This window comes from Pseudophryne corroboree, chromosome 3, assembly GCF_028390025.1.
Source record: "Pseudophryne corroboree isolate aPseCor3 chromosome 3, aPseCor3.hap2, whole genome shotgun sequence".
Classification (NCBI taxonomy): domain Eukaryota; kingdom Metazoa; phylum Chordata; class Amphibia; order Anura; family Myobatrachidae; genus Pseudophryne; species Pseudophryne corroboree.
In genome coordinates, this window is record NC_086446.1 from 342,835,732 (window position 1) to 342,850,432 (window position 14,701).

Genomic DNA, 14,701 nt, shown 5'->3' on the forward strand with positions numbered 1-14,701 from the left:
CACACGAGTCCTGGAAAAAATGGTAGCTTCGTACGAAGCATAATTCCATTCGGAAGGTTCCACGTAAGGACGTTCCAGTGGGACCTGTGGGACAAATGGTCCGGGTCCCATCTACAGATACAACAGCGGATAACCCTGTCGGCAAGAAACAGGTTGTCGCTGCTGTGGTGGCTGCAGAGGGCTCATCTACTAGAGGGCCGCAGATTCGGAATACAGGACTGGGTCCTGGTGACCACGGAGGCCAGCCTTCGGGGCTGGGGTGCAGTCACACAGGGAAGAAATTTCCAAGGAGATTTCACTTCAAGCAAGGCCCCTGCTTCAGAACCAGCCGGTACTGATCCAATCAGACAATATCACGGCGGTCGCCCATGTAAACAGACAGGGCGGCACAAGAAGCAGGATGGCGATGGCAGAAGCCACAAGGATTCTCCGATGGGCGACCTACACCCGGGAGAATGGGGACTTCTTCCAGAAGTTTCCAAATGCGGGTAGACCGTTGGGAATGACCACGGGTGGACATGATGGCGTCCCGCCTCAACAAAAAGTTGAAAAGATATTGCGCCAGGTCAAGGGACCCTCAGGCGATCGCTGTGGACGCTCTAGTGACACCGTGGGTGTACCAGTCGGTTTATGTGTTTCCTCCTCTACCTCTCATACCCTAGGTACTGAGAATAATAAGAATGCGAGGAGTGAAAACCATACTCGTGGTTCCGGATTGGCCAAGAAGAGCTTGGTACCCGGAACTTCAAGAGTTGCTGGCAGAGGACCCTTGGCCTCTGCCGCTCAGACAAGACCTGCTGCAGCAGGGACCCTGTCTGTTCCAAGACTTACCGCGGCTGCGTTTGACGGCATGGCGGTTGAACACCGGATCCTAAAGGAAAAGGGTATTCCGGAGGAAGTCATCCCTACCCTGATCAAAGCCAGGAAGGATGTCACCGCAAGACATTATTACCGCATAAGGCGGAAATATGTTGCTTGGTGTGAGGCCATGAAGGCCCCGAAGGAGGAATTTCAACTGAGTCGATTCCTACACTTCCTGCAAGCAAGGGTGACGTTGGGCCTCAAATTGGGGTCCATCAAGGTCCAGATTTCGGCTCTGTCGATTTTCTTCCAGAAAGAACTGGCTTCACTGCCTGAAGTTCAGACGTTTGTCAAAGGAGTTCTGCATATTCAGCCTCCTTTTGTGCCCCCAGTGGCACCTTGGGATCTCAATGTGGTTTTGGCATTCCTGAAATCACATTGGTTCGAACCACTTAAGACTGTGGAATTAAAATATCTCACGTGGAAAGTGGTCATACTGTTGGCCTTGGCTTCGGCCAAGCGGGTTTCAGAATTGGCGGCTTTGTCTTGAAAAAGCCCTTATCTGATTTTCCAGATGGATAGGGCAGAATTGAGGACTCGTCCTCAGTTTCTCCCGAAGGTGGTCTCAGCTTTTCACTTGAACCAACCTATTGTGGTGCCTGCGGCTACTAGGGACTTGGAGGATTCCAAGTTGCTGGACGTAGTCAGGGCCCTGAAAATTTATGTTTCCAGGACGGCTGGAGTCAGAAAAACTGACTCGCAGTTTATCCTGTATGCACCCAACAAGCTGGGTGCTCCTGCTTCTAAGCAGTCTATTGCGCGCTGGATTTGTAGCACTATTCAGCTGGCGCATTCTGCGGTAGGATTACCGCAGCCTAAATCAATAAAAGCCCATTCCACAAGGAAGGTGGGCTCATCTTGGGCGGCTGCCCGAGGGGTCTCTGCTTTACAACTTTGCCGAGCAGCTACTTGGTCAGGGGCAAACACGTTTGCTAAATTCTACAAAATTCATTCCCTCGCTGAGGAGGACCTGGAGTTCTCTCATTCGGTGCTGCAGAGTCATCCGCACTCTCCCGCCCGTTTGGGAGCTTTGGTATAATCCCCATGGTCCTTACGGAGTCCCCAGCATCCACTAGGACGTCAGAGAAAATAAGATTTTACTCACCGGTAAATCTATTTCTCGTAGTCCGTAGTGGATGCTGGGCGCCCATCCCAAGTGCGGATTGTCTGCAATACTTGTACATAGTTATTGTTACAAAAATCGGGTTTTGTTGTGAGCCATCTCTTCAGAGGCTCCAATTGTTATCATACTGTTAACCGGGGTTCCTATCACGTGTTATATGGTGTGATTGGTGTGGCTGGTATGAGTCTTACCCGGGATTCAAAAATCCTTCCTTATTGTGTCAGCTCTTCCGGGCACAGTTCCTAACTGAGGCTTGGAGGAGGGTCATAGGGGGAGGAGCCAGTGCACACGAGATAGACCTAAATCTTTCTTTAGATGTGCCCAGTCTCCTGCGGAGCCGTCTATTCCCCATGGTCCTTACGGAGTCCCCAGCATCCACTACGGACTACGAGAAATAGATTTACCGGTGAGTAAAATCTTATTTTTTTTTTCCACTTTATCTCTCTCCTTGCTTTCATAAATAACTTCAAAATATTGCAATGTATTTAATACACAGTTCACAAATGGAACAAACACTATTGGTCGAGAATTGTATACTTAACTTATCTTAAACTAGCACAAAGAGCAAGCATATCAGCAGCAGCAAGGGCAACTGAAAACACATTAAATATATATTTTTAGATATTCGGAAATGTATTTATATTAAACATAGTGCCTAAGTTTTATCTGTGAGTTTCAGGCAAATCCTCTGCATTAGCAGCCTGCTGTAATCGGACAGAACTAGGTCTTTCTCATCCATGGTCTGTCATCTGTGTTGCAGCAAGTTCAGACACATGTAAAATGTATGTTTCTCTAACGTCCTAAGTGGATGCTGGGACTCCGTAAGGACCATGGGGAATAGCGGCTCCGCAGGAGACAGGGCACAAAATAAAAGCTTGAGATATCAGGTGGTGTGCACTGGCTCCTCCCCCTATGACCCTCCTCCAAGCCAGTTAGATTTTTGTGCCCGGCCGAGAAGGGTGCAAACTAGGTAGCTCTCCAGAGCTGCTTAGAATAAAAGTTTAGTTAGGTTTTTTTATTTTCAGTGAGTCCTGCTGGCAACAGGCTCACTGCATCGTGGGACTAAGGGGAGAAGAAGCGAACTCACCTGAGTGCAGAGTGGATTGGCCTTCTTAGGCTACTGGACGTTAGCTCCAGAGGGACGATCACAGGTTCAGCCTGGATGGGTCACCGGAGCCGCGCCGCCGTCCCCCTTACAGAGCCAGAAGAGACGAAGGTCCGGTGAAAGCGGCGGCAGAAGACATCCTGTCTTCAAGACTAAGGTAGCGCACAGCACCGCAGCTGTGCGCCATTGCTCTCAGCACACTTCACACTCCGGTCACTGAGGGTGCAGGGCGCTGGGGGGGAGCGCCCTGAGACGCAATATAACACACATATACCTTAGCTGGCAAAAGGAATACATCACATATAGCTCCAGGGCTATATGGATGTATTTTTTCCCCTGCCATTTTACACAAAAAAGCGGGAGTTAAGGACGTCGTGAAGGGGCGGGGCCTATCTCCTCAGCACACTGGCGCCATTATTCCCTCACAGCTCCGCTGGAAGGACGGCTCCCTGATTCTCCCCTGCAGTACTGCATCTGATTCAGGGTAAAAAAGAGAAGGGGGGGCATTTTGGCAGCAAATAACTAGATTAACAGCAGCTATAAGGGATTAACACTTATATAAGGTTATCCCTGTATATATATAGCGCTGGGTGTGTGCTGGCAGACTCTCCCTCTGTCTCTCCAAAGGGCTAAGTAGGGTCCTGTCCTCTATCAGAGCATTCCCGGTGTGTGTGCTGTGTGTCGGTACGCGTGTGTCGACATGTATGAGGAGGAAAATGAGGTGGAGGCGGAGCAGTTGCCTGTGTTAGTGATGTCACCCCCTAGGGAGTCGACACCTGACTGGATGATTGTGTTTAAGCAATTAAGTGATAATGTCAGCAATTTACAAAAAACTGTTGACGACATGAGAAAGCCGGCAAATCAATTAGTGCCTGTTCAGGCGTCTCAGACACCCTCAGGGGCCCTAAAACGGCCGCTACCTCAGTGGGTCGACACGGATCCAGATACAGATACTGAATCTAGTGTCGACGGTGACGAGACAAACGTAATGTCCAGTAGGGCCACACGTTACATGATCACGGCAATGAAAGAGGCATTGAACCTTTCTGACACTACAAATACCTCAAAGGCGGGTATTATGTGGGGTGTGAAAAAACTGCCAATAGTTTTTCCTGAGTCTGAGGAAATAAATGAGGTGTGTGATAAAGCGTGGGTTTCCCCCGATAAAAAACAGCTAATTTCTAATAAGTTATTAGCACTATACCCTTTCCCGCCAGAGGTTAGGGCACGGTGGGAAACACCCCCTAGGGTAGATAAGGCGCTCACACGTTTATCTAAACAAGTAGCGTTACCGTCCCCTGATACGGCCACCCTCAAAGAACCAGCTGATAGGAGGCTGGAAAATATCCTGAAAAGTATATACACACATACTGGTGTTATACTGCGACCAGCAATCGCATCAGCCTAGATGTGCAGTGCTGGAGTCGCATGGGCGGATTCCCTGACTGAGAATATTGATACCCTGCATAGGGACAATATTCTGTTAACTATAGAACATTTAAAGGATGCATTGCTATATATGCGTGATGCGCAGAGGGATATTTGTACCCTGGCATCAAGAGTAAGCGCAATGTCCATCTCTGCCAGAAGAGCATTATGGACCAGACAGTGGTCAGGGGACGCAGATTCCAAACGGCACATGGAAGTATTGCCGTATAAGGGGGAGGAGTTATTTGGGGCTGGTCTAACAGACCTGGTGGCCACGGCAACGGCTGGAAAATCCACCTTTTTACCCCAGGTTACTTCACATCAACAGAAAAAGACACAGTCTTTTCAAACTCAGTCCTTTCGTTCCCATAAGTACAAGCGAGCAAAAGGTCACTCTTTTCTGCCCAAGGGCAGAGGAAGAGGAAAAAGGCAGCACCATGCAGCCGCTTCCCAGGAACAGAAGCCCTCCCCTGCTTCTGCCAAGTCTTCAGCATGACGCTGGGGCTTTACAAGCAGACTCAGACACGGTGGGGGCCCGTCTCAAGAATTTCAACGCGCAGTGGGCTCACTCGCAAGTGGATCCCTGGATTCTACAGGTAGTATCACAGGGGTACAAACTGGAATTCGAGGCGTTTCCTCCTCATCGGTTCCTGAAGTCTGCTTTACCAAAGTCTCCCTCCGACAGGGAGGCAGTTCTGGAAGCCATTCACAAGCTGTACTCCCAGCAGGTGATAATCAAGGTACCCCTCTTACAACAGGGGAAGGGGTATTATTCCACACTATTTGTGGTACCGAAGCCGGACGGCTCGGTGAGACCAATATTAAATCTAAAATCTTTGAACACTTACATAAAAAGGTTCAAATTCAAGATGGAGTCACTCAGAGCGGTGATAGCGAACCTGGAAGAGGGGGACTATATGGTGTCGCTGGACATCAAGGATGCTTATCTCCACGTCCCAATATATCCTTCTCACCAAGGGTACCTCAGGTTTGTAGTACAAAACTGTCATTATCAGTTTCAGACGCTGCCGTTTGGATTGTCCACGGCGCCTCGGGTCTTTACCAAGGTAATGGCCGAAATGATGATTCTTCTACGAAGAAAAGGCATCTTAATTATCCCTTACTTGGACGATCTCCTGATAAGGGCAAGAACCAAGGAACAGTTAGAAGTCGGAGTGGCACTATCTCAGGTAGTGCTAAGTCAGCACGGATGGATTCTAAATATTCCAAAATCGCAGCTGATTCCAACGACACGTCTACTGTTCTTAGGAATGATTCTGGACACAGTCCAGAAGAAGGTGTTTCTCCCGGAGGAGAAGGCCAGGGAGTTATCCGAGCTAGTCAGGAACCTCCTAAAACCAGGACAGGTCTCAGTGCACAAGGGTCCTGGGAAAAATGGTGGCTTCTTACGAAGCGATTCCATTCGGAAGATTCCATGCAAGAACTTTTCAGTGGGATCTACTGGGAAAATGGTCCGGATCGCATCTTCAGATGCATCAACGGATAACCCTGTCGCCAAGGACAAGGGTGTCTCTCCTGTGGTGGCTTCAGAGGGCTCATCTACTAGAGGGCCGCAGATTTGGCATTCAGGATTGGATCCTGGTAACCACGGATGCCAGCCTGAGAGGCTGGGGAGCAGTCACACAGGGAAGGAATTTCCAGGGCTTGTGGTCAAGCATGGAAACATCTCTTCATATAAACATTCTAGAACTAAGGGCCATTTACAATGCCTTAATTCAAGCAAAACCTCTGCTTCAGGGTCAGGCGGTGTTGATCCAGTCGGACAACATCACGTCAGTCGCCCACATAAACAGACAGGGCGGCACGAGAAGCAGGAGGGCAATGGCAGAAACTGCAAGGATTCTTCGCTGGGCGGAAAATCATGTGATAGCACTGTCAGCAGTGTTCATTCCGGGAGTGGACAACTGGGAAGCAGACTTCCTCAGCAGACACGACCTTCACCCGGGAGAGTGGGGACTTCACCCAGAAGTCTTCCACCAAATTGTAAACCGTTGGGAAAGACCAAAGGTGGACATGATGGCGTCACGTCTAAACAAAAAACTGGACAGATATTGCGCCAGGTCAAGGGACCCTCAGGCAATAGCAGTGGACGCTCTGGTAACGCCGTGGGTGTACCAGTCAGTGTATGTATTCCCTCCTCTGCCCCTCATACCGAAAGTATTGAGAATCATAAGAAGGAGAGGAGTAAGAACTATACTCGTGGTTCCGGATTGGCCAAGAAGGTCTTGGTACCCGGAACTTCAAGAGATGCTCACGGACGAACCGTGGCCTCTACCTCTAAGACAGGACCTGCTACTGCAGGGGCCTTGTCTGTTCCAAGACTTACCGCGGCTGCGTTTGACGGCATGGCGGTTGAACGCCGGATCCTGAAGGACAAGGGCATTCCAGAAGAAGTCATCCCTACTCTGGTAAAAGCCAGAAAGGAAGTAACCGCAAAACATTATCACCGCATTTGGCGTAAATATGTTGCGTGGTGTGAGGCCAAGAAGGCCCCTACACAGGAATTTCAACTGGGTCGTTTCTTGCATTTCCTGCAAACAGGACTGTCTATGGGCCTAAAATTAGGGTCCATTAAGGTTCAAATTTCGGCCCTGTCGATATTCTTCCAGAAAGAACTGGCTTCAGTACCTGAAGTTCAGACATTTGTGAAAGGGGTGCTGCACATACAGCCTCCTTTTGTGCCTCCAGTGGCACCTTGGGATCTCAATGTTGTGTTGAGATTTCTAAAATCACACTGGTTTGAACCATTGTCTACGGTAGATTTAAAATATCTCACGTGGAAGGTGTCGATGCTGTTGGCCTTGGCTTCAGCTAGGCGTGTGTCAGAATTGGCGGCTTTATCATGTAAAAGCCCTTACCTAAATTTTCATTCTGACAGGGCGGAATTGAGGACTCGTCCTCAATTTCTACCTAAGGTGGTTTCTGCATTTCACATGAACCAACCTATTGTGGTACCTGCGGCTACTAGGGACTTAGAGGACTCTAAGTTGCTGGACGTTGTCAGGGCCTTGAAAATATATGTTTCCAGGACGGCTGGAGTCAGGAAAACTGACTCGCTGTTTATCCTGTATGCACCCAACAAGCTGGGTGCTCCTGCTTCAAAGCAGACGATTGCTCGTTGGATTTGTAGTACAATTCAGCTTGCACATTCCGTGGCAGGATTGCCACAGCCAAAATCAGTAAAAGCCCATTCCACAAGGAAAGTGGGCTCATCTTGGGCGGCTGCCCGAGGGGTCTCGGCTTTACAACTTTGCCGAGCAGCTACTTGGTCAGGGGCAAACACGTTTGCTATATTCTACAAATTTGATACCCTGGCTGAGGAGGACCTGGAGTTCTCTCATTCGGTGCTGCAGAGTCATCCGCACTCTCCCGCCCGTTTGGGAGCTTTGGTATAATCCCCATGGTCCTTACGGAGTCCCAGCATCCACTTAGGACGTTAGAGAAAATAAGATTTTACTTACCGATAAATCTATTTCTCGTAGTCCGTAGTGGATGCTGGGCGCCCATCCCTAGTGCGGATTGTCTGCAATACTTGTATATAGTTATTGTTACAAAAAATTCGGGTTATTATTGTTGAGCCATCTTTTCAGAGGCTCCTTTAAAATTTATCATACTGTTAACTGGGTTCAGATCACGAGTTGTACGGTGTGATTGGTGTGGCTGGTATGAGTCTTACCCGGGATTCAATATCCTTCCTTATTATGTACGCTCGTCCGGGCACAGTATCCTAACTGGCTTGGAGGAGGGTCATAGGGGGAGGAGCCAGTGCACACCACCTGATATCTCAAGCTTTTATTTTGTGCCCTGTCTCCTGCGGAGCCGCTATTCCCCATGGTCCTTACGGAGTCCCAGCATCCACTACGGACTACGAGAAATAGATTTATCGGTAAGTAAAATCTTATTTTTCACTACAGACTGATTTTCAGATTTTATGAAACTTTGATCACCATCTGGTAAGCACCGGCCTAAGGGGGTCATTCCAAATTGATCGTTCGCTGACGATTTTCGCAGCGCAGCGATCAGGGCAAAATACGGCATTTCTGCGCATGTGTATGCCTCGCAATGCGCACGTGCGACGTATGGGTACAACGAACGATGTGATTTTGCACAGGCTCTAGCGAAGAATTAAGTCGCACTGACGGCCGCAGAGTGATTGACATGAAGTGGGCGTTTCTGGGTGTCAACTGACCGTTTTCAGGGAGTGTTTGGAAAAACGCAGGCGTGCCAGGGAAAATGCAGGTGTGGCTGGGCGAACGCTGGGCGGGTGTGTGACGTCAAAACCGGACACGTATAGGCTGAGGTGATCGCAAGCGCTGAGTAAGTTCTGAGCTACTCTGAAACTGCACAAACTGTTTTTGCAGAGTGCGGCTGCACATGCGTTTGCACTTCTGCTAAGCTAAAATACACTCCCCAGTGGGCGGTGGCATAGCGTTTGCATGTCTGCTTATAACTGCTAGCGAGCGATCAACTCGGAATGACCCCCTAAATCCGAAAAAGGTGGTTTATCACAACAACACAAGGCATGAAGAATTTCAACTGACAGGTTGTGGTGGTCTTACCTGGCCCATCAACAATCAATTGGGACAATTCTGTGTTTCGCTTATGATTGTGTTAAAAAAAAAATGGCAATGTTTGTGATTCACCAAATCAGGTTATTCAGCATGTTGTATTTACTAACTGGCTAATCGGAGATGTAGATTACTAGTGAATGGTGACAATCATCAGACTGTTACTAGTAGTGTACTACTATGATAGGTATTTTTATGATTCGCAGATTTGACTTTTGAATGGAAAAGAATCTGCAAATCACTGAAGAATATTGGCAATGTACGGGCGCATAATGCTGTACTGGAGATTCGTTAAGGGGGGGAGGGGTGCAGAATCAGTGAATCCTGGGTTTTTGGGAGTTTTTTAGTTTGCTTATTTATGAGCCTCATAACAGACAAAAGAAATAACTGGTGTCCAACAGTAATCTCATTGCAGGCAAATGAACAAATGAAGACATTTTTGTAATTTGGCTCTTTTGAATGATGACAAATACAGTTATGATTTTTTTTTTTTTTTTTTTTTTATCTTTATCACTTACAGTATTCAAAAGAAAACTCCTTAATAAAAGTTTTGACATAAAGCTTAATATTAGACTTCACCTTTAAAAAACTTGTGAATGTGGTAAAATAGTTGTGTTTTCCTTTTCCGTCGTAATTGTATTTTACAGCTGCACTGTGAGCTGGGGCCTGTGTTTTCCCCACTACTCTGACTTACAATGACACATGATCAGAACTCATTTTCTATGTTTGAGCATTCACATGTATTTAACAAGAATTAGTTTGGTATGATTTGCTAATATAAGTAGAATGGACTTGTTATAACTGTTCACAATTCCGTTATGTCACACAAAAAAGAACTGTGTAGTAAGAATATGTTAACGTGTACTTTTTCCTCAGTTTACATTTTGGTTTCCCAAGCAATTTTTTGTTATTCACAGATCAGAGAACTCCCTGCCTACTACTATGAGACACTGCGCTTCCTTGTGCGCCACCTGAAGACCGTAGCTGACCACGCAGAGAAAAACAAGGTGGATGGTTTCTTCCTGGCAGACTGAGGTTTAAGGGCTTATGTAGTGCACGATAACTGCGATAGCGAGTGAAGATAGAGGGCATAGATGCTGGCATATAGTGAGATCTTAAGGGATTCTTTTGCGCCTGCCGAGTATCTCTCTACGCATAGGCAGGCAGCTAGCTGCCATGTTTAGGGTCGCAGCGGACGCATGTGATGTCACATAGCCGCCGCAGCCCGCCCCGCAAACTATCTGGACACGCCTGCATTGTCCAGACCTTGCCCTGAAAACGCCTCCGCAACATAGCCGACACGCTCTGCGACAGCCTCTATCTGTCAATCAGGCAGAGGCGATCGCACAAGTCAGATGCCGTTGCATCTCACTGTGTGTGTACACAGCACAGGGCTTAAGCCTGCATACGGTCTGAATTAGGTCCATAGGCAGATTTCCACAAAAAATGGGATTTAGCAGACAAAGGGGATGCTTCTGAGGTGGGAGCAAAACAATCAAGAGCAAGTAACAGCCCACCATGGTAAACCCATGCTGAGCTGCATGTGGGGCAGATGTAATGTGCAGAGAGATACAGATATGAGAGGAGCATGTTCAAACTCAAAAGATACAGCTGTCCAGCATGTGTTGGCTTTATGCAAAAGCAGCCAGTGTTTACCCTGCATGCAGTAATAATACATGTATTTGTTCACATTGCAGTGCAGCATGGTTTGTCCCAGAAACAGTAACTTGCTTTGTTTGCTTTGCTCCCATCTCAGAACCAGCCACAAAATGGTATAGGTTCCTTTAATGCAGGAACAAACGGAGAGGCTTATAGTTGCAATTCCCTGCTTCTAAACTACACACCTGTTGTGTTTTAAATGTGGAGGCATTTTTGAGCAACACTGCTGTTCTTGGTATCTACTCCTCAAGCCTTGTAAGACGTTCCTGTTAGGTATGTATAGTGTAGGCAGCCTTTTTATTAGATGAACCAACACTTAAAGAATGCAGTGATGTCATTAGTTTATATTGAATTGGTATGCTGTGATTATTTGATCAGTGCACATTATGGCTGCATTCACTGTGTGCAGGTAATGAATACACTTTATATGTCCTCTCCGATTTTAGATGGAGCCTCGAAATCTGGCCTTGGTCTTTGGCCCTACACTGGTCCGCACATCTGAGGACAATATGACAGACATGGTGACACACATGCCAGATCGCTATAAGATTGTAGAAACTCTCATCCAACATGTGAGTAAAGATTGTGCATGCAATAAACGTGTCGGCAATAGTTACAGATGTCTGTGTGGTATATATGAACAATCCTGCACCCCTCCCAGAGGAAGGACATTACCAGTCCCCATGAGTTCTGTGATCATGGAAAGCTATGCAGCCTGTGTGTGTGAAGATGCAGTATGAATTCATTTCATGTCTCTCCTCCCTTATGACCATGCATGTGCTTTGTGGATCTAATGTTCTGTAATGTATTCATTTAGCATATGCCATTAACTCTCTCCTCCTCTCTTTGCTGCAGTCTGACTGGTTCTTCAGTGAAGAGCATGAAAAAACTGAGAAGGTAAATATTGCAGGGAATGAAACATTGCTGAGGAATGCGGAAAATCAAATCACTGTTTATTTTGATTTATATGTTAAATGACTCAGTTTATATTATCTTCACTTTCGATCTGTCCTCCATCTGCTGTGATCTTAATGTCATCTGACATTCTTACACCTGCACCCTGTCCCTCACACTTACCTGTCCTGTACCTGACATTCTTACACCTGCACCCTGTCCCTCACACTTACCTGTCCTGTACCTGACATTCTTACACCTGCACCCTGTCCCTCACACTTACCTGTCCTGTACCTGACATTCTTACACCTGCACCCTGTCCCTCACACTTACCTGTCCTGTACCTGACATTCTTACACCTGCACCCTGTCCCTCACACTTACTTGTCCTGTACCTGACATTCTTACACCTGCACCCTGTCCCTCACACTTACCTGTCCTGTACCTGACATTCTTACACCTGCACCCTGTCCCTCACACTTACTTGTCCTGTATCTGACATTCTTACACCTACACCCTGTCCCTCACACTTACTTGTCCTGTATCTGACATTCGTACACCTGCACCCTGTCCTTCACACTTACTTGTCCTGCATCTTACATTCTTACACCTGCACCCTGTCCCTCACACTTACTTGTCCTGTATCTGACATTCTTACACCTGCACCCTGTCCCTCACACTTACCTGTCCTGTATCTGACATTCTTACACCTGCACCCTGTCCCTCACACTTACCTGTCCTGCATCTGACATTCTTACACCTGCACCCTGTCCCTCACACTTACCTGTCCTGTATCTGACATTCTTACACCTGCACCCTGTCCCTCACACTTACCTGTCCTGTATCTGACATTCTTACACCTGCACCCTGTCCCTCACACTTATCTGTCCTGTATCTGACATTCGTACACCTGCACCCTGTCCCTCACACTTACTTGTCCTGTATCTGACATTCTTACACCTGCACCCTGTCCCTCACACTTATCTGTCCTGTATCTGACATTCTTACACCTGCACCCTGTCCCTCACACTTACTTGTCCTGCATCTGACATTCTTACACCTGCACCCTGTCCCTCACACTTACCTGTCCTGTATCTGACATTCTTACACCTGCACCCTGTCCCTCACACTTACCTGTCCTGTATCTGACATTCGTACACCTGCACCCTGTCCTTCACACTTACTTGTCCTGCATCTGACATTCTTACACCTGCACCCTGTCCCTCACACTTACTTGTCCTGTATCTGACATTCTTACACCTGCACCCTGTCCCTCACACTTACTTGTCCTGTATCTGACATTCTTACACCTGCACCCTGTCCCTCACACTTACCTGTCCTGTATCTGACATTCATACACCTGCACCCTGTCCCTCACACTTACCTGTCCTGCATCTGACATTCTTACACCTGCACCCTGTCCCTCACACTTACTTGTCCTGTATCTGACATTCATACACCTGCACCCTGTCCCTCACACTTACCTGTCCTGCATCTGACATTCTTACACCTGCACCCTGTCCCTCACACTTACCTGTCCTGTATCTGACATTCATACACCTGCACCCTGTCCCTCACTTACCTGTCCTGCGTCTGACATTCTTACACCTGCACCCTGTCCCTCACACTTACTTGTCCTGCATCTGACATTATTACACCTGCACCCTGTCCCTCACACTTACCTGTCCTGTATCTGACATTCTTACACCTGCACCCTGTCCCTCACACTTACCTGTCCTGTACCTGACATTCTTACACCTGCACCCTGTCCCTCACACTTACCTGTCCTGTACCTGACATTCTTACACCTGCACCCTGTCCCTCACACTTACTTGTCCTGTACCTGACATTCTTACACCTGCACCCTGTCCCTCACACTTACCTGTCCTGTACCTGACATTCTTACACCTGCACCCTGTCCCTCACACTTACTTGTCCTGTATCTGACATTCTTACACCTACACCCTGTCCCTCACACTTACTTGTCCTGTATCTGACATTCGTACACCTGCACCCTGTCCTTCACACTTACTTGTCCTGCATCTTACATTCTTACACCTGCACCCTGTCCCTCACACTTACTTGTCCTGTATCTGACATTCTTACACCTGCACCCTGTCCCTCACACTTACCTGTCCTGTATCTGACATTCTTACACCTGCACCCTGTCCCTCACACTTACCTGTCCTGCATCTGACATTCTTACACCTGCACCCTGTCCCTCACACTTACCTGTCCTGTATCTGACATTCTTACACCTGCACCCTGTCCCTCACACTTACCTGTCCTGTATCTGACATTCTTACACCTGCACCCTGTCCCTCACACTTATCTGTCCTGTATCTGACATTCGTACACCTGCACCCTGTCCCTCACACTTACTTGTCCTGTATCTGACATTCTTACACCTGCACCCTGTCCCTCACACTTATCTGTCCTGTATCTGACATTCTTACACCTGCACCCTGTCCCTCACACTTACTTGTCCTGCATCTGACATTCTTACACCTGCACCCTGTCCCTCACACTTACCTGTCCTGTATCTGACATTCTTACACCTGCACCCTGTCCCTCACACTTACCTGTCCTGTATCTGACATTCGTACACCTGCACCCTGTCCTTCACACTTACTTGTCCTGCATCTGACATTCTTACACCTGCACCCTGTCCCTCACACTTACTTGTCCTGTATCTGACATTCTTACACCTGCACCCTGTCCCTCACACTTACTTGTCCTGTATCTGACATTCTTACACCTGCACCCTGTCCCTCACACTTACCTGTCCTGTATCTGACATTCATACACCTGCACCCTGTCCCTCACACTTACCTGTCCTGCATCTGACATTCTTACACCTGCACCCTGTCCCTCACACTTACTTGTCCTGTATCTGACATTCATACACCTGCACCCTGTCCCTCACACTTACCTGTCCTGCATCTGACATTCTTACACCTGCACCCTGTCCCTCACACTTACCTGTCCTGTATCTGACATTCATACACCTGCACCCTGTCCCTCACTTACCTGTACTGCGTCT

At 47.8% G+C, this 14,701-nt stretch overlaps 2 protein-coding genes across 4 annotated transcripts in view; one reads left to right on the forward strand and one right to left on the reverse strand.

The window, feature by feature from the left end:
- The window catches only part of ARHGAP23 (Rho GTPase activating protein 23), a 197,467-nt gene that overhangs the window by 156,925 nt on the left and 25,841 nt on the right, over positions 1-14,701 (forward strand). For all 3 annotated transcript variants that reach the window (XM_063959691.1, XM_063959689.1, XM_063959690.1), the window contains exons 19-21: positions 10,024-10,113; positions 11,212-11,337; positions 11,621-11,662. In XM_063959691.1, coding sequence (XP_063815761.1) covers positions 10,024-10,113; positions 11,212-11,337; positions 11,621-11,662 — 258 coding nt within the window. The remainder of the gene's footprint in view (positions 1-10,023; positions 10,114-11,211; positions 11,338-11,620; positions 11,663-14,701) is intronic.
- The window catches only part of SRCIN1 (SRC kinase signaling inhibitor 1), a 900,548-nt gene that overhangs the window by 37,021 nt on the left and 848,826 nt on the right, over positions 1-14,701 (reverse strand). The gene's annotated exons all lie outside the window — the stretch shown is intronic.